The sequence below is a fragment of the Pristis pectinata genome, chromosome 2, assembly GCF_009764475.1.
Source record: "Pristis pectinata isolate sPriPec2 chromosome 2, sPriPec2.1.pri, whole genome shotgun sequence".
Lineage (NCBI taxonomy): Eukaryota > Metazoa > Chordata > Chondrichthyes > Rhinopristiformes > Pristidae > Pristis > Pristis pectinata.
Genome location: NC_067406.1, coordinates 40,989,356 through 41,014,985, shown reverse-complemented (window position 1 = coordinate 41,014,985; position 25,630 = coordinate 40,989,356). Strand labels below are relative to the sequence as shown.

Below are 25,630 nucleotides of genomic sequence, written 5' to 3'. Positions count from 1 at the left end.
GAGGCAACACACCATCCTAGTGTCTCATCTGCGGCCACAGAATCTCCTGCCTGTCCCCCTTATCAGTCTCCTTATCACTATCACCCTGTCTGACTGACTGCTCCCTTCCCCCTGAGCCTCAGAGCCGGTCACGGTGTCACAGACCTGTCTGACGCTGCTATCCTGGGATAGGTCATTCCCACCCTCCCCAAACCAATATCCAAAGGGATAAACTTATGACTGAGGAGAAAGGACACAGGGGAACCCTACACCGACCCCCTTGCCTTTCCCCCTGGTCACCCAACAACACCCCCTCCATCATTCTCTGTTTTTATTGTATCGATTCCTCCCACCGCTGCTTTCTGCTCCTGCTCCACCCATCCCCTCCTCCATGAGAGTCTGTGCCACATTTTACTTTTTTCCGCAGATTCTGCCGGCTGCCTTTGCCCCCGACGGAACGGAATGACACGTCAGATGGCTGTCAACGCGCATGTGCGATGCCGCCACACTTCCTATTGTGCTGGGAGACCATCAGCCGGAAGTGAGTGCCGTCCATTCCATCCCCCTCATGTTTGGTCAGTGATTTAAATCGTCGCCGATGGATTGAGCAGCGGAGTTTGGCGTAAAGGTTTATTCGGAACGGTCCTCGGCATGATTGAGGTGGTGGCCAAACTCCTCCGGGGCTCGGTGTTCCTGACGGGCGAGGAGCTGGAGTGCGTTATAACTTTCACCAACCCCGTTACGGCTCGCTCCACCTCGGCCGGCAGGTAAAGGAGGGTGGGGCGCGCCCCCAACACCGCCCGTGCGCGCCTCCCGACGCCCTGCCCCGCCCCCCCGTGCACGCCCCCGACGCCCTGCCTGGCGCGCGCCCCCGTTACCAAGCAACCAGTGCGCGCCTGTCTGCGGACTCTGGACACCTGTGATGCGCGTGTCCGCCCTTGGGGAGTCTGTCTGCGGGTGACTGCTGTCGTGCACCTGGTCGGTAACAGAGTGCAAACGTGCCGCTGCTCATCCCCGGCGGTCTTTAACACCCAACGATGAACTTCAGATTTCTTTATTAGTCACATGTACATCGAAATACACAGTGAAATGCATCGTTTATTTGCGTCAAGTGTTCTGGGGGCAGCCCGCAGATGTCACCACGCTTCCAGTGCCAATGTAGCATGTCCACAACTTCCTAACCCGTAAGTCTTTGGAATGTGGGAGGAAACCAGAGCACCCGGATGAAACCCACACAGATGTGGGGAGTACATACAAACTCCTTACAGACAGTGACTGGAATTGAACACAGGTCGCTGGTGCTGTAAAGCGTTATGCTAACTGCTACACCACCGTGCTTGCCCTACTACCGTGAACTTCAAATGTCTCCATCCTGATCACCAATGCCTTTGTGGCGGTGCCGATCTTTGCCTCAGCAATACTACCAACCAGTGTCTCAGCCCATTCTTCTGAAATCTGGGACAAAAACAGTAAATCTGGGACAAAAACAGTGAATCTGGAAAGTGTGCGACGAGAAACAAGAGTTAAGTTTCAGGTTAACTCTGTTTGATACGAACAAATGAATTAGTTATTGGGTCTAAGCTTTGGGAATGTAACTGGACTATTGGAGGGGTTCTCACTGGGAGAATATTTTGGGGTTAGTGACAAGCAATGACTCATTAACTTTTGAGGTTAGACTGGAAATTAAGGTCCTGAATTGGGGGAAAGGATAATTTCACTACAAGGTAGGATCTGGCAAAAATGGATTGGAAGCGGCTATTTGTAGCTAAGTCTACATATGACCAGTGAGAGTTGTCCAAATACAAGATGGTGAGGTCAAGGATGTCAATGGTGATGTTGGATTAAGAAAAATAGCTTATTGGATAGGTTTAGAGAGTGAAAGTGGGAGAGGCTCTACAGGACATCATTATTGATAAGTTTTGGTGACCCAAGAATACTGCTGATAGTGAGGAGGGTAGTCTTTGCTACAGATTGTTACTAATCAGTTGGTAACATGAGAAGAGAAAGGCCAGATAGAATTTTTAATCCTGAAAATTTTGAGATGAAACATTTTAGGAGGACTAATAGCTAGGATATACAAAAAGAACAGTAGGACCTCAATCAATACTGAGGAACAAAGATAAACTGGTGTATGTGTCCCAGGATCCCTGAAGGCAGCAACGGAGTTAGAAAAAGTGGTTAAGAAGGTCTTAGTTAGCTGGTCCTAACATATAAAAGCAGGAAAATTATGGTACAACCATAATTAGGCCATAGCTGAAGTACTGTGTGCAGGCCTGGTTGCTGTACTCTAGGAAGAATTTTATTTCATTAGCGAGGATGCTGAGGAAATTTACCAGAACAGCTATGAGGAGAGATTGGTTAGGCTAGATTTCTTTTCTTTGGAATGGAAGCAGCTGAGAGGTGACCTGACTGAGGAATACAAAATTATGAAGAACAATAGACAGAGTGGATAATGAAAAAAATATTCCTTTTAGCAGAAGGGTCTAAAACTGGAGGGTATTTAAGATGAGGGGTAGGAGATTTGGAGGGAATTTGAGGAAGAATTTCTAAGTTCTCCCACAAGGAAACACCCTCTTCACTTGCACCCTGCATAGACCTCTCGGGATCTTGAATGTTTGCATCAAGTCACATCTTGCTCTTTGAACTCCAGCCTAACCTGTCCATTTTTTCCCTGAAAGAAAAATAGTCCATTCAGTTATTGGTGTAGTAAGCCTTCCCTGAACTGCTTCCAATGCATTAAGATTTTCCATAAATAAGAGGCCAATTCTGTACGCAGTACTCCTGAAGTAGTCTCACTAGTGCTCTAATAACTTCCCTACATTTTTTTATTCAAGTCCTCTAGCAATAAACAATAACACTCTGATAGCTTTCGCAATTACTTGTAGTCTCTGCATACTAGCCTTTTGGAAGTCACGCACTTGGACACACACATCCTTCTGCATCTCAGAACTGATGAGTGTGGATCAAAAAGGCATAGACAGAGTGGACAGCCAGCACCCTTTCCCCAGGGTGGAAATGGTCAATAACAGAGAACATTAGTTTAAGGTCAGAGGAGGAAAGTTTAGGGGAGATGTCAGAGGTAGGTTTTTTACGGAGTGGTGGGTGCCTGGAATGCACTGACGGGAATGGTGGTAGAGGCTGATACAATAGGGAAATTTAAAAGACTCTTAGATAGGCACATGGATATAAGGGAAATGGAGGGTTATGGGCTGGTAGGAGGGAAGGGTGAGATTGATCAAGGAGTCAATGTTTATGTAGGTCAGCACAACATCGTGGGCAGAAGGGCCCGTCTTGTTCTATGTTCTAACTCTGAAATCTCTCAAAATTGCAGTGATTGTTTATATTTTTTTGACTTCTGGAAACAGGAGTTGATTCCCCACATAAACTCCTTACCAGCTTTCCATTTTCTGCCCCACTTGGTAAACTGGAACTTGTTTAAAGCTCTTTTGCCTGTATCTTGACATCATTGTGTTTGCATATTGTTTTTCATTAATTCCCTGTCTCCCAATATTACATTATAAATCACCTCTTGAAAAATCTTCCTTGTCACTGCGTCAACTTGCGTCTTTTTGCATTGACGCTTCTTCCCCCACGTTTCATTACTTTGACAGTACTTCCTTCAATAAGACGAGCCATTTCTTCTCGCTACCTTGTACTTCTTTGAAGCTGATGTACTTAAACTGTTCTTTGATGTCATGTGAAGTGAATGAAATTGACTGAAGACTGACTTCCATGACAGTATGGCTTCACTAATAGCGAGGTCTTGCTGAGTAGGCCAAGATGGATAATCCTCTTGGACTTGTAGTTGTAAATGTTTCAGTATTGTTTTTTGCAGTTGCCTCTAGAGTTCGGCATTGTTGATGATAGGAAAATTCCTCTGGATAGTTGTTTAATTGTCACCGTTCATGTCTGAATGTGCAAGGACTGCTGAGTTTTGATCTGATCAACTGGTTGCATCATTGGGCTCTTCCTGCTTATGTTGTGTAGATTTCTCCTGTAGTTGTCCACTAAACTTTGCTTTGCCCTCCTCCACCCCTTTCATCCTTGGCTGTGACAAAGCAGTGCGGGTATTCCTGCTGACAGTTAAATATTCTCCTGGGAAATTCTGAAGAAAAGTTTAAATGATGTACTGCCTCTAAAATTGGCTGGACTTCAAGGTTGCCTGCATTTCTGTGTTTCATGGCTATTCTGACTTGATTCTCCTCCCTCCCCTCTCCCTGCCTGCATGTAAATATTGAGGCCCAAGTGGCTTCTGTTCAGTATCAAAACGTTAGTCATAGATTCATAACCTGTCCCACCTCCTCTCTGATCCCCATGTAAATCTCTTGCTCCTTATTCTATATCTATGTTCTCTAGTTTTGTCTACCTCTTATATGGGGATAGTTTACTACAGTCTATCCTCATAATGTTATATACCTCAATCATGTCTCCTCCTAACCTCCTCTGCTCCAGGGAAAACAAACCTAGTCTCTCCATAACTGAAATGCTCCATTCCAGGCAACATCCTGGTGACTCTTCTTTGCACCCTCTCCAGTCCTATCACATCTTTCCCCCATAGTGTGTTGATCAGAACTGCACACAGTACCCCATCTGAGGTCTGACCAATGTTTTATTTGGTTTCTGTTGGCTCTCTTTTTGTGTTTTTCAATATAATTTAACTTGTACATTTCTGTATTAAATTTAATCTGCCATTTGGCTGGCCATTTTACCAATCTATTTTGCCATCTATTGTCTGTTGCTAACCTTTAAGCATTTCATGTTATTTCCAAACCCCTTCATCTACACACTTTGAATTTATGTCACCTATAAACCTGTTCAAGTGTACAAATTTTATCATGCTAGTCTCAAAAGGGCAGCTTGAAATTTTCTGGTGTCATGCATATCTGTAAGATAAGGTCGATATTTTATAGGCTTGTTCCTTGCAGGTAAATGCAATCACCGCCGCACAGAATTATGTCCAAATTAGGTATACTTAAACTGGGTGTCTGTACCACTGATGCTAATTGTCCAATGTATCAAAGAATGAGAATATAATGATATGTGATGTATAAAATGACTCTTATGTGGAGTTCCGAAGATTTTCACATCATTCGCTTGAGTTTTTTGTGATTTAGGAAATGGTACCGCCTTCGTCACCAGATCAGGGAGCAGAAGATTGGTACAATTTTATTTTCCTGAGAAAGAAGCAGAAGGTTATTTAGCTGCTGAAACTTATCTAGTTGTTGAACCATCTGGATGTTTGCCTTGTGCCCAGTCATAGCTACAACAATAATCATACATGAGGTTTTTAAATTCAGGGTTGCAGTTGGACTAGGATTTTTTTTGATATATACAGTAATGGTGAATTGAACAACTACTTGGGAAGCATTTTGAGAAATGTGTTTGGGATTAAACTTTTTTGGATTTTGAATACTTTCATTTTTCCTCGTGCTTTGTGAAACATCATATTATAAAGTAGTTTATTAGGCTTACATAGATTTGCGAATGTATTTTTTAAATTGCAGCCATAACTTTTGTCTTTTCTTTATCAGTGAGATGTTGGCATGGGCAAGTGCTCAGATACATTGCCAGTTTCATACCAGCGAGAGTCGTGTTGCACTTCCTCCCTCTGAAGACACAAAGTATGATGTGCAGGCTGAGAATGAAACCGTGTTTGTTCCAAACAGAGGTAGGATGTTATCTTTAAGCTACTTTTCACTTGGTGTCATGGATCCAATTATTTATTCTCAAAGCTTTGTATTGCTTGATTGGAACATAATGTACTATAAAAATCAATATTACTTTTCACGGCCTTGAATGGCTTTGTTGAAATTATGCACAAGAGTTCTCAACAACAATTCTTGCGAGAAATTGACTTTTTATTGATGGGTGGGTGCTCAATGGTCTGATTAGTTTTTTTCCTTTTATCTTTTACATGTCATCATATCAATCCCTACCTCATCAAACCTCTTTCCCCCAAACTCCTACCTACTCTTCTAGTTTCTCTCTCATTTACTTTATGCACTTTCAATGCTAATTTTGCCTGAGACCCAAGTCCTGCTTTCTAGAATTGATTCCCAGTGCTCTGATGATCATCCAGCTTTCCTTCTTGGCACTTATACTTGCCGCTATTTTAAAAGGTTCCTTATACTTTGTGTTCTGTTCTCTTTTCCCCTTCCAAATCTGACCCCTAATTCCCCTACGTTATCCTTTTTTGCTCCAAAATATATACTTAACCTCAAAAACTACCACTTCATTTCCAATGTCGTTTTCCTCTCCAAAGCTCTTAAATGTATTGTCATCTCAAGTTTAAGTTATTCCCACAACTGCGTTTGAATCTCTTCAGTTACATTTCCCTTTCTAAAATCACACCAAAATGGCTGTAACCAAATTCACCCATAACATTGCATGTGATTTTGACCACATTGACCATAATTCCTGTTCAGCTTCTTTTGAGCCTTTATAGTCAATCTCACCATTCAGCTGCTTGTTTCTGTTATCCAGTCATCTCCATTATTCTTAATCTTCTTAACCTTTTTAATCACGTGCTAGGTATCTTCAGTTTCTCCCTCAGCCTCAGCATTGTTGGATCTAGACAGCACTCCAGAACACCATCATTGCCTCAATCTCCAGCCCTTTACCCTAGCTCCTCCTCGATGACACTAGACTGCCCTTGATGACATCATCTAGATATGTGAAATAAATTTCCACCTGTTGTTGAAACACATTTCTCCTCTTCCTTGACCTCTCCTCCATCTTTGTCAGCCTGCTGCTCAAACAACTGGTTTTGGATGAGCTAGAATTTATGAAACCTTTAGTCTCCCATCTCAAATTTCTACCCCTGATTCTCTCCCTCCCTTAAGCTTTTGTCTCATGCTGATTGAGACTACTTGCAACTTTGACTTGCTCTTAATCCTTGGAGGAGATTTGGGTCCCATATCCTCTCTCATAAATACTGTCTATCATTGCGTCTGTACAGCGTGTGCAGAAGTATGCCTCCAACCTGTTGAAATGCTCAGTCATGCCTTTGCCACCTCCAGATCTGACTATTGTAATTTCCCCAACAGCGGACACCCATCTGTGTGCAACATCAGACACCCATTAATGTTACTCAAATTCTAATTGTGGTATTCCGTATAATATCAATGTATCACAGTCATCTTTCACTCCCACCCTTATTGTTCTACGGAACAACAAACAGAACGCTGGAAGAACTCAGCAGGTCAAGCAGCATCAGTGGAGGCAAAGGGTGTAAATCGATGTTTCAGGTCAACACCCTGCATCAGGACTGAGAGGGAACAGGAAAGATTGCAAGTATGTAGCAGTACAAAGGTGGGTGGGATAGTGTCTGGTAGGTAATAGGTGGAACCAGACAGGGGTATGATGAGCAGATGGAGCCAAGAGGGGGAGGGTGGGACAGAGGCTAGAAAATGATAGGTGGAATGAGATGCAGAGGGGGTGATGGAACCGGCGGGGGGGGGGGGGGGGTGGCGGCCGCAGGATGGGAGAGATGAACAAAGGGAGAAGAAAACTAGGTGATAGGTGAGAGTGTGGGAGGAGAGCACTGGGCTATGGGTTACCTGAAATTGGAAAATCCAATGTTCATATGGTAGTGTAGCAGTTAGCGTAACGCTATTACAGCGCCAGCGACCTGGGTTCAATTCCGGCTGCTGTCTGTAAGGAGTTTGTACGTTCTCCCCGTGTCTGTGTGGGTTTCCTCCGGGTGCTCCGGTTTCCTCCCACATTCCAAAAGACGTACAGGTTAGGAAGTTGTGGGCATGCTACGTTGGCGCCAGAAGTATGGCGACACTTGCGGGCTGCCCCCAGAAAACTCTATGCAAAAGATGCATTTCACTGTGTATATTGATGTACATGTGACTAATAAAGAAATCTTATATTATCTTAAGTAGAATGTATGTATTGGTATTGGTTTATTATTGTCACTTGTACCGAGGTACAGTGAAAAGCTTGTCTTACAAACCAATCATACAGGTCAATTCATTACACAGTGCAGTTACATAGAGTTAGTACAAAGTGCATTGATGTAGTACAGGTAAAACAGTAACAGTACAGAGTAAAGTGTCACAGCTACAGAGAAAGTGCGGTGCAATAAGGTGCAAGGTCGCAACAAGGTAGATCGTAAGGTCAAAGTCTCATTGTGTAAGGGAACCGTTCAATAGTCTTATCACAGTGGGGTAGAAGCTGTCCTTAAGTCTGGTGGTACGTGCCCTCAAGCTCCTGTATCTTCTACCCGATGGAAGGGGAGAGAAGAGAGAATGTCCAAGGTGGGTGGGGTCTTTGATTATGCTGGCTGCTACACCAAGACAACTAGAGGTAAAGACAGAGTCCAAGGAGGGGAGTCTGGTGTCAGTGATGCACTGGGCTGTGTCCACAACTCGCTGCAGTTTCTTGCAGTCCTGGGCAGAGCAGTTGCCGTATCAAGCTGTGATGCATCCAGATAGGACGCTTTCTATGGTGCATCGGTAAAAGTTGGTGAGAGTCTAAGGGGACAAACCAAATTTCTTTAGCCTCCTGAGGAAGTAGAGGCACTTTGTCTTTGTCTTGTTGTTCTACATTGGCTTGCATTCCCAAACCTGTGTCAGTTAAATTCTTCTTGCATTTAGATTTCATTAACCTTTGCACTTTCCCATCTCTAGCATCCTCCAGTGTTACAACTACAATGCCAAACTCTTTGACACCATGTTTTTTGCCATGATATCTTCATTACTTCCTAAAACTCCTACACAGTAATTTCAACTTTCAGCTCAAATCACCTTGCTTTGTCTCCACTGAGTTCTCTACTTTCTTGGCCTTTTTTAAAAAATTTCTCCCTCCACATAAGCTCATTTAAATTACTTGTCATCCCATCCACCTTATCTCACTTCTTTCATTCACGAACATGGCTAACCTTTTTCATCTGTTTTCAAATTCACTATGTTCTGGATTCACCTCTAGTAAACCATATCCTTATGTCACTTGCAAGGGCACATTTAGAGTCCCAGCAACCTTGGTTTTTGTGCTGTATTCACTGTGACATTATGTTGTCCATCTGGCAATCACCCTTGATATCAAAGAAATGACAAATCTCTTCAATCCTTACTGTTTCTTTGGTCTGCTCCCATCAGCATTACCATTGTATTTATAACATACAGCTGATTTGGTGATTAATTCATCAACCTGGAGTAAAATGAAGAACTGTTGGATCCCAACATGCTGTAATTTCGGCGACATCCTGGAACGCGAAGAAGTGTTCCCCCACACCGTAATGTCTTCACCAGCATATGTTTCCTAAAACAACTTGTGCTTTCGCTTTCAACTACTGCAGGAAGTTCCTGGACTTTGTCAAAAAGATTGAAACTACCTGTGCAAATACCTCTGCTGCAACCCTTCATCTAATTTAGCAAGCCATACCTGTGCCATGGTTCACTCTCTATCTCCCAGCTTCCTTTGACATGAACTCTCCTATCTTTCTTGTTTCTTGCCGATAAGCCTTGCTTCTTGGTCTGTCTCTCCTGCTCCCAATAAATCGCGTGTGGTTCATTTTCTCCTTTTGGCCATCTTGCTAGCTGTTTAATTGTATGTAATTCCATCTCCTCTGGTATTATTCCATTCCTTTCCAAGCCTCCTTTAATCGCCCATCGCCTCAAAAAAAGACATGTCTCTTGGTGCCATAATCCTCATGAATAATTGCCTCCATTCCAGGCTCCCTTTCTTCTCAATCCATTCAATACACTGTCTGCCTAAATCTGTATCCTATTTGTTAACTGTTTTCAGTATTAGTTGGGAATCTTTTTTGATCTGAAATATTCTTTTCTAAAGTTAAACATATAGTAGAATCATTCAAACTGCTCATTTATTTCCAGGTGAACGAGGAAAATGTATTCTAGCCACTCCACCCAAGATACTGTTCTGTGATCTGTGTCTTGATCCTGGTGAATCAAAGTCCTGTAAGTAAACATAATTTTTATCTACATCAAAATATGTTTCAGTTCAATAACAGTTATACATGGTGGTAAGGCTGCACTTGGTTTGAGCTTTCTGGTGAGTGATTTTTGAGCTGCTCTTTTGATGTCTGCTAAACTTAATGTATAGACTGGTAATGTGGTTGGGGAATGGCAAAATTTGGCAACGTATTTAACATCATTAAATACTTTGAGTCTATGCTGGCTCTTTGCCAAGGCAATTAAAACAAAATGTTATTCTTCAGTGCTTTTTATCCCAATTATTTTTTTAAAAGAGCATACTGCAGGAATTGTAATGATAGATTTCTCCTGAACTATTATTTGAACAAAATCTTAAAATGACCTGCTCACTGATTTCTCAATTCAAATACTTTTTCATCATATTGTTAAAACCAAGTACTTTAATATTGCCTTGTAGCCTACATTGCTCTGGTAGAATTTTCCTAATTCTCAACTGTCAACCTACTGAATACGTGTTTTATGAATAGGCTATGTGGTCAATCAAATCTGCTCTATCAATACGGCCAATCTTTCACCTTGTGCATGTTACCACCTAGAGTCTAAATACTCCCTACCAAACAGCACTCTAGGAGTGTGTTCACCAGAAAGAGTTCAGTGATTCAAGGAGGAAGCTCCACCACCACCTTCTCAGGGCAGTTAGTTTGGACAGTAAACATTGGCCTTGCCAATGACGCACAGTTTCTGGAAAATGAATGAATAAGAAAATAAACCCCTTCATCCTTTAGGAATTTCTTATGGTAATCTCCAAAACAGCAGTATTAAATAAAACAGAAAATGCTGAAAATACTCAGGCAGGACGTTTGGAAGAGAAGAGTTGATATTTCTGGTTGATAATTTTTAATTGGAATAATGCTGGGTTATTGAAACCTAGTTGTCCCATGAGTCTCCAACAGTGGGTGCTTACGGGATAGCTTAGTCTAATTTCTGTTGCAGTTCTCCAAAAGATACTTTGCAGGGGGATTGGTGTCCTATGGGCAAACGAGGGTGAATCACTGAAAGTGCCTGACTGAATTTGGGAAATAACCTTTACTGAATTTCAGTCCAGGTAAGGTCAATTTTCAGTTGTGTAATACAAAAGAAAATCATGTTTGTGCTCTAATTTGTAGGTATATATGCCTCAAAGATTCTTCAGTCTGAGAAGGCATACTTTTGCTTGTGCTGTTTACATGTTTCCCTGTAGATGGCTCCATGGAGTCTATAAAACTGCAAGTCGCAGTATAAAAAGCTCATGGAAATTCTGTGGACCAGTGAAGACGTAATGAATGTAGGGCAATATTTGTTTGCTGCTGACCACAAAATGTGAGCTAAAATAACTGAAGTATAGGAAAGAGTGCCCAGTGTCTACTTTTGCAGTGACAACCAAATGTATATAGATCAGTAGAGTCTGTTTACTTACTTGCACCAGCATCACAGACACATAGCATCAGATAAGCAGCATTCACAAAAAAAACTTAAACATAAATTATACACAATTTTTACAAGAAAGAACAAAAAAAGTCCATTTTAGTGCAAAGTGATTAAAGTGGTGATAGTGTTGCTAAACTGTAGTAATTAGGGTTTTGCTGGTTGGTTCAAGAACTGTATGGTTGAAGGGAAGTAGCTCTTCTTGAACCTGATGGTGTGGGACTTCAGGCTTCTGTACCTCCGGCCCTATAGTAGCTGTGAAAAGATGGCATGGCCCATATGCTAGGGATCTTTGATGATAGATATAGCCTTGAGGCAGTGCCTCCTGTAGATACTACCAATGGTGGGGAGGAATGTGGCCATGATGAATTGGGCAGAGTCCACTGCTCTCTGCGGTTTCTTACATTTGTTACGTTACAGATGTTGCAAACAACCTGCTGGAGGAACTTAATGTGTTGAGCAACATTGGGGGGGGGGGGGGGGAGGAGTGTGGTTGGGGGAAGGAAATATTGATGTCTTGGGTCAAAACCCTACATCAAATTCCTTTCTTCCCCCCCCCCCCACCCACACACACCCCAGATGCTGTTCAACCTGCTAAGTTCCTCCAGCAAATTGTTTGTGTCTTCAGATTCCAGCATCTGCAGTCTCTTGTCTCTGTATATAGATGCTAATTTGTTTTGTTGCTTTTTATTAAAGTTCAAGCATTACTTTAGAATAAAATTGTTCTAGTCATGCTATTGAAATGTGACAGCAGTTCACACCAGCTGTTTATAAGCTTCTTCAGTCTAAAGTGATATGCAATTTAGTTTTACTGTAAAATTTCAGATTCTTACTGTGAAACTGTACCTCTTGATGGTCCACCTTCCTTCCGAGGCCAGTCAGTGAAATATGCTTATAAATTGACAGTTGGCTGTCAAAGGGTCAATTCTCCAATCAAACTTCTCCGGGTTCCTTTTCGGGTTTTTGTTGTCTATGGTGAGTAGATGTTAAAGATTCATTTGTTGTTTATCTGCTATGAATTCTAATTGCACAGATGACTTGTGGCTAATTTCTCAATCAACAACATTTTTGTTGCATTTCTATTAGAGATAAATGCTGTTTTGGGGCAAGTGATTGCATTTTTTCCTTTTTAATTTGTATTTTCTCTCTGATGGAAGTATGATAGCTTGGTGAAAATTAGGCTTTAGTAAGTAAAAGCCTTTCTAATGCTCAGGAATTTTCTCCTTGAGCAAGTTTATACCCAAGAACAAGTATGACACTAATGCATGGTAATATCCCGACTGTTGCAGATCGTGTATATTTTGAGCAAGAAGTTATACAGTCCCTTTGCAAGCTTCTAGAATCATATAGCACAGAAACTGGCCTTTCGGACAACTGTGTCCATGCCACCCGTCAAGTTCCAATCTATGCTCCTCCCATTTGCCAGCACTTGATCCATAGCCTTTGATGCCTTGGCAATTCAAGTGCTCATCTAGGTACTTGTTAATGGTTTTGAGATCTGCCTCCACCACCCACTTGAGCAGTGTGTTCCAGATACCAACCATCCTCTAGGTGAAAAAAGTTCTTCCTCAGATCCCTTTGAACCTCTTAGCCCTATCCTAAATCGATGTGTTCTACTTTTAGGTATCTCTGCTATAGGGAGAAGATATGCTACCATCTACCCTATCTATGCCCCTTTATAACTGTGTATCTCTATCAGGTTTCCCTCTCAACCTCCTCTGTTTCAAGAAAAAAATCCCAGCCTATTCAGTCTTGTCTCTTATTAGGGAGATGCCCCATCCCCAGCAACGTTGTGGTGGATTTCCTCTGCATCCTTTCCACCTATGGTGTGACAACTGATCTTGCACAGTACTCTAGATGTGGCCTAACCAATATTTAAAAAAAAATGTACAATAACCTTCCTGCTCTTATATTTTTGCCCTGGCTAATGAAGGCAAGTATGCCTTTTTCACCATGTCTATTTCTGCTGTCACCTTCTGGTTTCCTTGGACTTGCACACTGAGGTTCCTCAGTACTCCTGAAGTTCTTACCATTCATTATGTATGCCCTATCCTTATTAGTCGTTTTCATTTATCAGGATTAAATTCCATCTGCCACCGCTCTGCCCAACTTATCAACTGTAGCCTATTACTATCTTCCTCATTATTAACAACACCACTGTTCTTTGTGTCACCTAAAAACAAATTAATCATACCTCCTATGTTGTAGACTTTGATAACTCATTTTGCAGCAATTGTATTTTCTGGAAATGGTTGGATAAGCTTCCACTTTTATTCCCAGCAAAAATCAGGTGGTAGCATCTCCATTTTGTACTCTGTCCAAGTTTAATTTCTATTTAATATTGGACATTGTGTAATTCTTTTATTGACCATTTTCTGCAGGATGATGAATATTCGCCTTTGGTTATGTGTGTAAATGAGTAGATTTCATTCATTAGTCACAAGGCTTTTTAGTGATTATTTCATTTTTATTCACATCAGGATTGGAAAATTATCAATTTCCTCCAGATGAAGCTGTGGCACCTACAAATCCATTTTTGGATGAAGATGAGAGTATTAAAAAAGACACTAGATTAGTGGATTTGGCAACCGAAATGTTGATGACCAGCACATCTCGCCGTAGTCTTCGTGAGTATTTAGAAGGCAGCAGCAGGCAGTATAGGACTTGTACTCCAGATGCCCTTGCATGCATCAAATGTAGAACTTGTCTCTATTTTATTTAAAAGATGCTGCATTTATGTGGAGTTTGGCGGGGGGGGGGAGGGGGGAGTGGGTAGAAATAGTTCTTCCAAAATATGGAAGAAATTAAATATTTTTCTGGAATTCTTTCCTTTTTTTTGGTATGGATTCAGTAATGCAAATGGTGCCATCTAGGTTAATTGCTTATAGTTACTCTATCTGGCTTGGTGAAGGAACTATTGGGAAATCAATACTGTCTCTAACCTAATGTGATTTAGAAATTTTTTTTAGCATTCTTGCATTGCTAATGTCTCTGAACAATTTAAGTAGTTGCAACAAAAGCATTGAAAAATAATTCTTCAAGGCTGAAGAAATAACTTGGATTTATTTTCTTGAAAAAAATCTCATCCTTCAACACTCAAGTTATACTAGCCTCAAGGCAAAACGTGCAGTAGAATAGACCCTTCCTGCATTATCTCCTGCCGTTGAATTGGGGAGAGGATTACACAGGGTTGGGAAAAGTTTTTTGTGTGTGGACCTGAGAAAGAATCTTCAAGATGTTGGGATGGATGTTGGTCACTGAGCAGATCACTGAGCAGATCAGACATTGGGCAATTAAATTGGTTTATTATTGTCACATGTACTGAGGTACAATGGAAAAACTTGTCTTGCATATCATCCATGCAGATCACTTAATTTCAACAGTGCATTGAGGTAGTACAAGGTAAAACAGTAACAGAATTCAGAATAAAGTGTTACAGTTACAGAGAAAATGCAGTGCCAGTAGACAACAAGGTGCAAGACCATGATGAATTAGATTGTAAGGTCAAGAGTCCATCTTATCATACCAGGGGACCTTTAACTATTCTTATAACAGTGGGATAGAAGCTGTCCTTGAGCCTGGTGATACATGCTTTCAGGCTTTTGTATCTTCTGCCCAGTGGGAGAGGGGAGAAGAGAGAATGTCCAGGGTGGGAGGGGTCTTTGATTATGCTGGCTGCTTTACCGAGGCAGCACAAAGTGTAGACAGAGTCCATGGAGGGGAGGCTGGTTTCCATGATGTGCTGAGCTGTATCCACAACTCTGCAATTTCTTGAGGTCTTGGGCAGAGCAGTTGCCATACCAAGCTGCGATGCATTCGTGTACGATGCTTTCCATGGTACATCAATTACAAAATTGAGGGTCAAATGGGATGTGCCAAATTTCTATAGCCTCCTGAGGAAATAGAAGCACTGGTGAGCTTTCTTGGCCATGGTGTCTGTGTGGTTGGACCAGGACAGCCTCTTGATGATGTTCTGTCCTAAGAACTTGAAGCCCTCAACCCTTGGCACTGTTGATGTAAATAGGAACATGTGTACCGCCCCCCCCCCCCCCCCCCTTTCCTGAAGTCAATTACCAGGTCTTTTGTTTTGCTGACATTGAGGGAAAGGTTGTTGTCATGACACCATGTCACTAGGCTCTCTATCTCCTTCCTGTACTCCAATTCATCATTATTTGAGATACAGCCCACTAAGGTGGTATCATCTGCAGACTTGTAGATGGAGTTAGAGCGGAGTCTGACCACACAGTCGTGAGTGTATAGGGAATACAGTAGGGGGCTGAGGATGCAGCCTTGTGGGGCACTAGTATTGAGAATAATTGTGCTGGAGGTGTTGCTGCCTATCCTTACGATTGTGGTCTGTTGGTCAGGAAGTCAAAGATCCTGTTGGAAAGGGAGGTGTTGATTCCCAGGTCTAGGAGTTTGGAGATGAGCTTGCTTGGAATTATAGTATTGAAGGCGGAGCTATGTCAATAAGTGGAGGGTCCAGAGACATCAAAATGGGGGTGGTTGGGTGGTCAGTGCTGACAGAGAACAAACCTACCTGGTGGAAATTCTACCTGCACTCCAGCAGTGGTGCAAGGGACTCTTGAGGAACTTTGAAGCATGTCTCAAGTCTCTGATTAACATCTTCTTCAGTGTGTGAATCAGTGTCTGTCAAATGAGCATTGTATGTGATAGGGCATGATTGCACATGTACAGCAATCCCCGTGAGCTAATGTGGGCAACAATTTTTATCTGTGGTCATGTGCTCTGATCTGATCTTGTATGACCTTCCTAGTCTTCTCTTAATTAATATTTTAAAATAAATCCAAAAATTATTACAGCAGTAACATTGTGCTTTTGCTAATAAATTGTTTTATTGCTTTGAAGGTTAACTGATTTATATTGCATTGTATATTTTGTGCAGATTTGTATAACATTACTAATGTCAGGGGGAAAGTTGGAAAGTTCTGCATTTTCAAAACCATCTATAAAATTGGAGAAGATGTATTGGGCACATTCGATTTCTCTGAAGGAGATATTCCATGTTTGCAGGTCAATACATTTCATATTTTAATCTTGGTGATCTGTCTAGTGCAGTTTGTAAATATTTTGACTACATTTGGCAGTGTCTGTTACAGCTTTTACCAATTCAAATATCTTCATCTCTAAACTGTTGTGCAGGTATGGGTGTTAGCAATGGGCATTTTAGCACCCGTTGAATGAAGAAGATGGAGAGAAGAGAAAATAATTAGCTGTAGTTATTGCACATTTTTCTGCATCACTGCCATCTTTTTGAAATGTATCCAACAATGTTAGATGAAGATGGGATTAAGATTGAATATAGAACAGTACTGCACAGAACAGGCCCTTCGGCCCACAATGTTGTGCCAACATAGCTAATCCCTCCTACCTACAAATTCCCATATCCCTCCATTTTCCTCTCATTCATGTGCCCATCCAAGCCCCTCTTAAAAGCCCCCAGTGAATTTGCCTCCACCACTCTATCAGGCAACGCATTCTAGACATCCACCACTCTGAGTAAAAAAAAAAGTTACCCCTCACATCTGTTCTAAACCTACTCCCTCTCAGCTTAAATGCATGCCCTGTGGTATTGGATCGCTCAATGGGAAAACGATGTTGCTTGTCCACCCTACCTATGCCCCTCATAATTTTATACACTTCCAACAGATCACCCCTCAGCCTCTGCTGTTCCAGAGAAAAGAGCCCAAGTTTGTCCAGCCTCTCCTGATAGCACATGCCCTCTAATTCATGCAACATCCTAGTAAACCTCCTCTGCACCCTCTCTAAAGCCTTGACACCCTTCCTATGGTGAGGTGACCAGAATTGCACTCAATACTCTAAATGCAGCCAAACCAGAGTTCTATAGAGATGCATCACAACTGCTTGACTCCTATACTCAATACCTCGATTAATGAAAGCAAGCATTCCATAAGCCGCCTTAACCACCCTATCTACCTGTGTAGCCACTTTGAATGAGCCAAGGACTTGCACCCCAAGATCTTTCTGCTCTTTAAAACTGTTAAGGGTCTCACCCTTAAGAGTGTACTGCCTCTTGACGTTAGTCCTACCAAGGTGCAACACCTCTCATTTATCCGGGTTAAACTCTATCTGCCATTTCTGTGCCCACATCTGCAACTGATCTATATCACACTGTATCCATCGCCAGTCTTCTACACTATTCCCAACTCCACCAATCTTGGTATTGTCTGCAAACTTACTAACCCACCTATCAACATGCTCATCCGGGTCATTTATGTACATCACAAACAGTAGAAGTCCCAGTACAGATCCCTGCAGAACACCACTACTCACAGGCCTCCAGCCCGAGTAAGTTCCTTCAACTACCACCCTCTGTCTTCCACGGGTAAGCCAGTTCTGGATCCACACAGCCAATTGTCCACTGACCCCATGCATCTGAACTTTCTTGAATAACCTGTTATGTGGGACCTTGTCGAATGCCTTACTGAAGTCCATATAGATGACATCCACAGCTCTACCTTCATCAATCTTTCTCATCACCTTGTCAAAAAACTCAACCATGTTAGTAAGACACTACTTGCCCTGCACAAAGCCATGCTGGCTTTCCCTAATCAAGCCATTGGATTCCAGATGCTCGTTTATCCTATCTCTGAGAATTTTCTCCAGCAATTTCCCTACAACTGACATGAAACTCACCGGTCAATAGTTCCCTGGATTTTCCCATTGTTCCTTTCTTAAATAGAGGAATAACATTAGCCACTCGCCAGTCCTCCGGGACCTCGCCTGTGGTCAAAGAGGACACAAAGATACTGTTCAAGACCCCAGCAATTTCCACTCTCGCCTCCCTCAGTAACCTGGGGTATATCCCATTGGGCCCCGGGGTCTTATCCACCTTAATACTGTTTAGGAGACCTAACACTACCTCCTCCTTGATCTCTAAATGCCCTAACATGTTTACTCCCTCAGTTCCGATTTCTGAGTCCTGTATGCCTCTTTCCTGGGTAAATACTCATTCAGAACCTCACCCAAACCTTCTGCATCCAAACATAGATTCCCTTCTTTATCCTTGACTTTATCTTTCATTGACTGTGATTCCTTCCATGAGTTTTTTTTTTCAGCAAGCTTTTGGGCAAGACACTTGCAGACTGTCAATGCTCTTTACACAGTTCCCTTAATTCAATCTTCACTTCCCTCTCTTCAGATGAGCACCTACTACTGGTTCAGAGCATGTGCAGCAGTTGATCAAAATGCATTAGTGACCTTCATGGCACTGTTGGATATTTTGCTTTGAGATTTGAAGTCTCAGGCGATTTAAGAAAACAATATTTCTCCAAATTTGTCTTGGGATACTTAAGCTTGGCATTGCTTATGATTTTTGTTCTGTTGTTACATAATCCCCTCTTTAAGTATGCAACATAAAATTTTAATTGTTTCCAGCTGAATAATAGATGAGACTTCATGGTTCATGGTTTAATTTCCACAAATGCAAAGCTATGACTTTGAAATGTTATTAGAATGAAAAACACTATGATGCTGGAGGCCAGGTAGCATCTGTGGAGAAAAGCAGGCAGTCAACGTTTTGGGTCAAGACCCTTCTTCAGGACTGAAGATAGGAAAGAGGGAAGCCCAATATATAGGAGCGAAATAGGAAAAGGGGAAGACCAATAAATAGAGGGAAATACAAAAAGGAATAGGAAAATTTAATTAACTTTGTTTAATTTTTTACTGATGTAGTTTGGTAAATACATATTCCTGTTTTTTTTCCAATATGGAGTGCTATCTTTAACAATGATGAAATGAAATATTCAACTTTTGTCTAAATTTTACTCATTAATTTGAATCTGTGACTCTCCTTATTTCCAGTTCTCAGTATCTTTGCAGACTGAAGAGCATATACAAGAGGACTATCAAAGAAAACCAGGGCAACCTGTTTCGCTGAGTACACATGCTCGGCACCAAGAGTCATGTTTGCATACTGCTAAAACTCATTTCAGTTTACCAGTTCCACTTAGTGCTACACCCAGCTTTATGACCACTGTAGGTAAGTGTTCTATGACCTGACCATTTATATAACTATGCATCAACCTATCTTGTGTATTTGGAAAAAACCAGTTATGATTCACTGAAAAATCAAAATAAATTGCCACATTTACCAGCAGCAGTACAAGTTTCCATAACCATAGCAACTTTTGTTGGTACTAGCGGTCTTCATACACAGTTATTAGAGTACTTATTTAAATTTTGTTCATTGACTCCTTTAAATGTGAATCATTACTGACTATTTACAGTACTGTAATTGAAAAGCATGTATCAATCCAAAGTAAAAACACAAATTGCTGGAAGTATTTGGCAGGTGAGGCGACTCCTGTGGAAGGGAAATAATATTTAACACTTGGATTGATGATATTTTTCAGAAAAGTCATCAAATTGAAGCAGTTGGCCAAATCCAGTTAGATTTGGCATGTCATCCATGGTCCCCAATCCCACCTGCCTGCGCTTAATCTGGTGGACTGAACATAAATAGCTGAAAAAGCTGCCACCCCATCACTATCCTGTAAGGTATACAGCAAAGCAGAGCAAATCTTCAGCAGTGGGTGTGCCTCAGGTGGCTTACTTCAGAATGACCGAACACCTCAATGGGAGGCAAGACTGTGGGTGAAGAGACTTTGTAATAGTTTTTAAATGTCTCTGATTTAAAAACATTAAGATTTGTTTCAAATAATGAAGAAAATCAATAAAGTTTAAAAACACAAAATTATTTAAAAATATTAAAATTCTAAAAACATTAAATAAGAAAGGAGATAAAATTTGAATTTGCCTTGTTTACCTTTTCCCATTAATCTAAAGGGCTGGGAATCCCCATTCAAATAAATGGGTTCTGCTCTTACCCAAGGACTGGCTGGTGTGGAATGGAGATGTAGATTCTCCAGCTCAATGCTGGGGATTGCCAGCCAATTAGGTTCTGTCAGTGGACTCCAACATAAGAAATAGAAATGGCAGTTGGCTACTTAACCCTCGTGCCTGCTCTGCCATTTGATAAGATCATGGTTAATCTTTGCTGCACTAACCCCCCGTATCTTCACATTTTAAAAGTCTATCCATTTTTCTGGAATATACTCAGCAGCTGAGCCTCCACAGACCTCTAAGGCAGGGAATCCCAAAGATTCAATATGTTCTTGTTGAAGAAATTTCTCATCTGTCCCAAATGACTTGCCAGTTTCTTTGATTCTGTGATCTCTGGATGTAGACACCCCAGCCAAGGGAAATATCATCCCTGCATCTATGCTGGCAAGCTCCATGAGAATTTGGCATGTTTCAAAGAAATCGCCTGTCATGTCTGTAAAATAAAGGCCAAGTCTATTTAATCTCTTCTCATTAAACAGTTCCACCATCCCAGGAATCAATGTGGTGAACCTTCACTCTGCTCTCTCAATCCTTAGATGTCTCCTTCCTTGGGTAGGGAGCCTAGACCAATGCACAATGCTCCAATATTCTATTTGCCTACCTGGGACTGGCTGAACACACAGGTTGCCAAACTGAGACCAGATAAATTGGTTTCTCTTTTTACAGATGTTACCTGACCTGCGGAGTATTTCCAGCATCAGCAGTATTTTGCTTTTGTATAAATTAGCCTGATGTAATGTAATCAATAATTTACTCATCATAATGTGGCAAATACAATGATTTATCTCTTCATTAAAAATGGCATCTTTGTTATCAAGTGTTCACTGTACTAAGATTTTTTAATAATGAGACTAACCTGCATATATCATGATGTAGTCAGCATAATCAGTAGAGGAAGAAATCTAGGAATTGGACTAACAGGACCAGATTAGGAAGTAGATCATTTACCTTACTGCAAGTTCTAATGTGAGCAAAGTCATGAACTTTTGGGTCTTCTGGAATGTGTTTCATCCAAATGAGTTCACTATAGGAATTGTTTCATAGGAATTGGGAACAAGGATGTATGCCACCTCTCACCCCTCCACTTGCTCTCAAATACTGTGTCCATTGAACTACCTGAGTCGCAACACTAAGAGTGAATCTAGAATTATTCTGGTGCAGGAAGTTCAGTTGTATGTTAGCAATGTATTTACCAACAAAGTCAATTGGAAAAGCTCTGGAATAGTTTTGTTATTCAGGTCCTTCACTTAAAACTGTGTACTTGACTTTGGGAATGTTGGAATATTTTAACATAGAACATAGAACAGCACAATACGGGCCCTTTGGCTCATGATGTTGTGCCAGCCTATATAAACCTTATCCCCATTCAATCTATCCCCTTCTCTACTTTACCTCCCATAGCCCTCTATTTTTCCTCGTCCATGTGCCTATCTAATAGTCTCTTAAATTACCCTATCGTATTGGCCCCTACCGCCACCCTCAGCTGTGCATTCCAGACACCCACAACTCTGTGTGTGTTTATATAAACAATCCACCTTTGACATCTCCCCTGAACTTTCCTCCACACACCTTAAACGGGTGACCTCCAGTATTAGCCATTGCCACCCTGGGGAAAAGATGCTGGCTGTCTACTCTGTCTATGCCTCTCATAATCTTATATACATCTTTCAAGTCTCCTCTGATACTTAGTCCTTGTACCTAATAGGTGGTAGTTTGCATTTTTGCAGAGAACGATCACTGGATAGTGATCAGGAATGCGAACTGTTGACTGAGCTATCAAACATTGCTCCCTAAGCTCTGTTACACACAAATTCCAACATATTTAACAGCAGTTGCTCATGTTCTATCTTGTGCCAAATTCTCTGCTGTTATCCCAGTCCTCAGTCCAATAGTTCAAAAACTCACTATGTTAATTACAAAATTCTAGTCCACTGCTACTTATGACTCTGAATTCCAGCTTTCATCCTACATTGCAGTTTGGGTGTTTTTGTAGTGGGATGGCCTTAATTCATTGTGGACATTTCTTTAGAAAGTATTACTTCAAACTTCTCTTTCATTCTGTTTCTTAGAAACCTAGATGTTTGACTTGCAAGTTACCTTTTATTTTCCCCCTTCCTATTTTTGTTTGGTGTCTTTTTTTTTCCTTGTTTCTCTTCTTCTTGAGGAATTGAGCGTTTCCTACTTTAAAAGTATTAAAGCATGCTATTTTCAAGAAAAGAGGAATAAAGAACATTGTAATTAGGTCTTAAGTGACTTAAGTGCAAGAATTTTCATTAAACCTTGTACACATTAATATTTCAGGTTTTAAATTTTTTAAAAAAATTCATAATTTTAAACAATGTATTGATATACTTGTATATTTCAGTATCCTTGAAGTGGCGCTTACACTTTGAGTTTGTCACTGCTCGTGAACCTGTGGAACCACCTACTGTACTTGAGAACCAATCGGAGATAATTACTTGGACTGGGGCAGGGAAAATAGATGTGGACACATTCAGCTGGGATCTACCAATAAAAGTGCTTCCAACTAATCCTGTACTCGCATCATATGTTTCACAGTTGACATCTTTTAACTCAATTACCATCTGAAATTCATTTTTTTAAGAGGTTTGGAAAGTTTTAAACCATTAAAGTTTTGGATAAGCAGGAGTTGTACAGCAGCATCAAATGGAAGAACAAGGAATAATATTGCCTGAGATATTACAACGGCATCAGTTCTATTACTAATCTAAAATTACTGGAACATACCACAGAATGCAGTTCCAAACCACAGTATTTCTTCATGGAAGTGTGAGGAACAAGATTTGAAGTGACTACAATTTCTCCCCTTAACTACACTGAAAGGACTCTGGGGGAAAAATGCACCTTGCACATTTTCCTTTCATTTTAAACATTCAATTTCAAAAATTCCGTGGATTGATAACTGATGAAAAGATTTTATCTAGAGAACTATTTTGTCCAGACTGTTTATAGCTTTTGAAACTGGTGGATCTGGAGTGCTTTTTTTGTTGTGGGTTTTGCTGTAGATAGTTTAAATTCTATATCCCACAATTGAGAAAAATTGCAACTTCACATTGGTGCTCATTGTATTTGCATATATTTAACTAAAAACATGTTGCACGATTACAGATAGTTTGCTGTTCTTGTACAATTTCTATTAAAAGTAGATTTTATTCATTGTACTGTAACACAACAATAAATCTTGTTATTCAACATCTTAACTCCAGGAGTGAAAAATAAATTACATTTTAGTTAATCAGTTTTTTTCCTGTATTCCTGTTGAGTATTACATTTTACCTATTGCTTGGACTCTTGGCATTAGTCCTGGAACTGGCATCAAGAGGTGTTATAGCTGTGCTTTGGTTAACTGGTAGCTAAAACTCTCCATTTTCTGACAAACTTCTCAGTACTGGAGCTGGATAATTTTGTTCACCCCTTTTTGTTTATATAAAGAAATGCACCAGATTATATGTTCTGTGTCTCTTCCTCATTGGTAACTTCCAGAAGTAGTGAACTGTAAAATTCTACCCATTGTTACAAAAATGTTGTGTTACTGTCATGTTTTATATGATGTAACATTCACTTTTTTTGAAGCTGTTTGTGTAATGTGCTTTTTATTTATATTTAATGTAGTTATAAGTGTGAATCCATTGTAGACAATTACCCATTCTTTTTGCCATGTTGATCCTTGGGTCCTGATATCTGAAGATTGCTTGTAAATGTGTTTTAAATTTTGAGTTCATTTTATAGCTTAATTATAGGTTGTGTATATTTAACTAGTTTTGTCATAACCTAATCCTGACTTGTACATGGCTGTAAAGTTGAATCATTTGAGGCACCTAGCCTCCGATTTGCTTGGACCTGAAATCTTAACTTAGTTTGTCATTCCTAAGATGCAGCCAGATCTGCTGAGTATCTCCAGCATTTTGTTTTTATCTTAATTTTTAAATCTATTTCCTTTGCATGTCGAACTCCAAGGTAAGTACTTGAGCACACGACTGTGCAAATAGGCGATCACTTGAAAACATGAGCTTGAAGACCTTGTCTAATGCTCGACTCTGCTTGTGGGGAAATTGTATTGTTTATTACATAATATGACTCTTAAAGATAGGCTTGTATACTGCAGGACAAAATGGAGAAAGCGAGTGGATTTGGGATAAATACAATATTTGTTTTATTCTAGATATTACAGAATAGTTAAAGAATAAACTAGATTTTTCTGGTGTGTTATGATCCTTGTCAGTCTTTAACATCAAAACAAAGACACATTGCATTCAATATCATATGATGGTTGATTATTTATCCTTTGAGGTATAGATTATCATTGTCAATTAATCCTATTGAAGAAAGTCAACAATAAGGCAAAAACTAGATGAATACTAATTTAAATACTATCCATTTGTTTTGTGGATAACAGTGATACTTGCCTTTCAATTGTGATGATTGGTGACTTTTTGTGAAGTAAACTTGAACAGGAAGACTAAAGTGAAGTTTGAGATGGGATCTGGAATGGGGGACTAAGATGCACAAAAGTTGTCTTGTAAAATAGATTATAGGGGCAGGGAATTGAGTCTGCAAGCAAATTTGCAGGTCTTGAGTAATTTAAAGGTGGGCAGCAGTAAAATCCTGGAGTAGTCAGTGGATCAAACATAAAAATGAAAAAGGATGTGGAGTCGGCCATACAACTGATCAAGTCAACTCTTCCTTTCAATAAGATTTTGGGTAATCTACTTCTAATTTCTTTTCCTTGATTCCATTGGTGACTGTACTTCCACAATGCCATTACAGGTGGGATTCTAGGATTTTGACCCAACGATGAAACTCCCAAGTGTTTCTAAGCCAAGATGATGTGCAGTTTTAAAGGGAGCATGGAGGTGGTGGCGTGCCCTTGCCCTAGTTGGTAGGGGATATGTGAAGGCTGAGGACACCATTTAAATTGTTTCAGCTTGTTAATGTTGCCTTTGTGGGAGTGAGTGTTTGTATATAAATAGTAAAATTTGAGAATGATACCAATTTGGAATATAATCAATACTGAGGTGGACCAGGACAAAAAACAAAATGTTAGCAAACTGGCAGGGTGGATATACAATTGGCAAATTAATTTCATTATGACAGTTGGCATTTTGATAGGAGGTGTATGAACAGCATTTGCTCCTTGAAAGGAAGAATCTAATTGGGATCATGGCACTAAATGAACTAGGGTCCACATTCAAAGTAATTAAAACTAACAGTGCAACTTGATGCCAAAAAGATTGCCAACAACTGGAGAATAAGATTTCTAAAGCAGTTTAAATGCTAAAATTATTTAGGTCTCTGGTTGGATGATATAATAAATCACAATTGTGCGCAGTATATTTACAAACTTGCGGAGGTGTTGCTGGTGCAAATGCAAACAGGTT

The 25,630-nt window shown here is 40.6% G+C and overlaps 1 protein-coding gene across 1 annotated transcript; it reads left to right on the top strand.

Moving 5' to 3' along the window:
• The first annotated feature begins 422 nt into the window (after window positions 1–422).
• On the top strand, window positions 423–24,419 carry rgp1 (GP1 homolog, RAB6A GEF complex partner 1). The gene is made up of 8 exons (XM_052043376.1): window positions 423–746; window positions 5,511–5,647; window positions 9,822–9,905; window positions 12,171–12,320; window positions 13,826–13,972; window positions 16,252–16,379; window positions 19,191–19,368; window positions 22,597–24,419. The coding sequence occupies exons 1-8, from the start codon at window positions 631–633 to the stop codon at window positions 22,818–22,820; spliced, it is 1,164 nt and encodes a 387-aa protein (XP_051899336.1). The 5' UTR covers window positions 423–630; the 3' UTR covers window positions 22,821–24,419.
• Window positions 24,420–25,630: the final 1,211 nt, after the last annotated feature.

Bases quoted from the DNA above. Each gene is read 5' to 3' on its own strand.
- rgp1 (XM_052043376.1), top strand. From the start codon at position 631: ATGATTGAGGTGGTGGCCAAACTCCTCCGGGGCTCGGTGTTCCTGACG. The intron at 5,648-9,821 runs GTAGGATGTTAT...ATTTATTTCCAG, and splicing joins CGTGTTTGTTCCAAACAGAG to GTGAACGAGGAAAATGTATT. The intron at 16,380-19,190 runs GTCAATACATTT...CCTTATTTCCAG, and splicing joins GAGATATTCCATGTTTGCAG to TTCTCAGTATCTTTGCAGAC.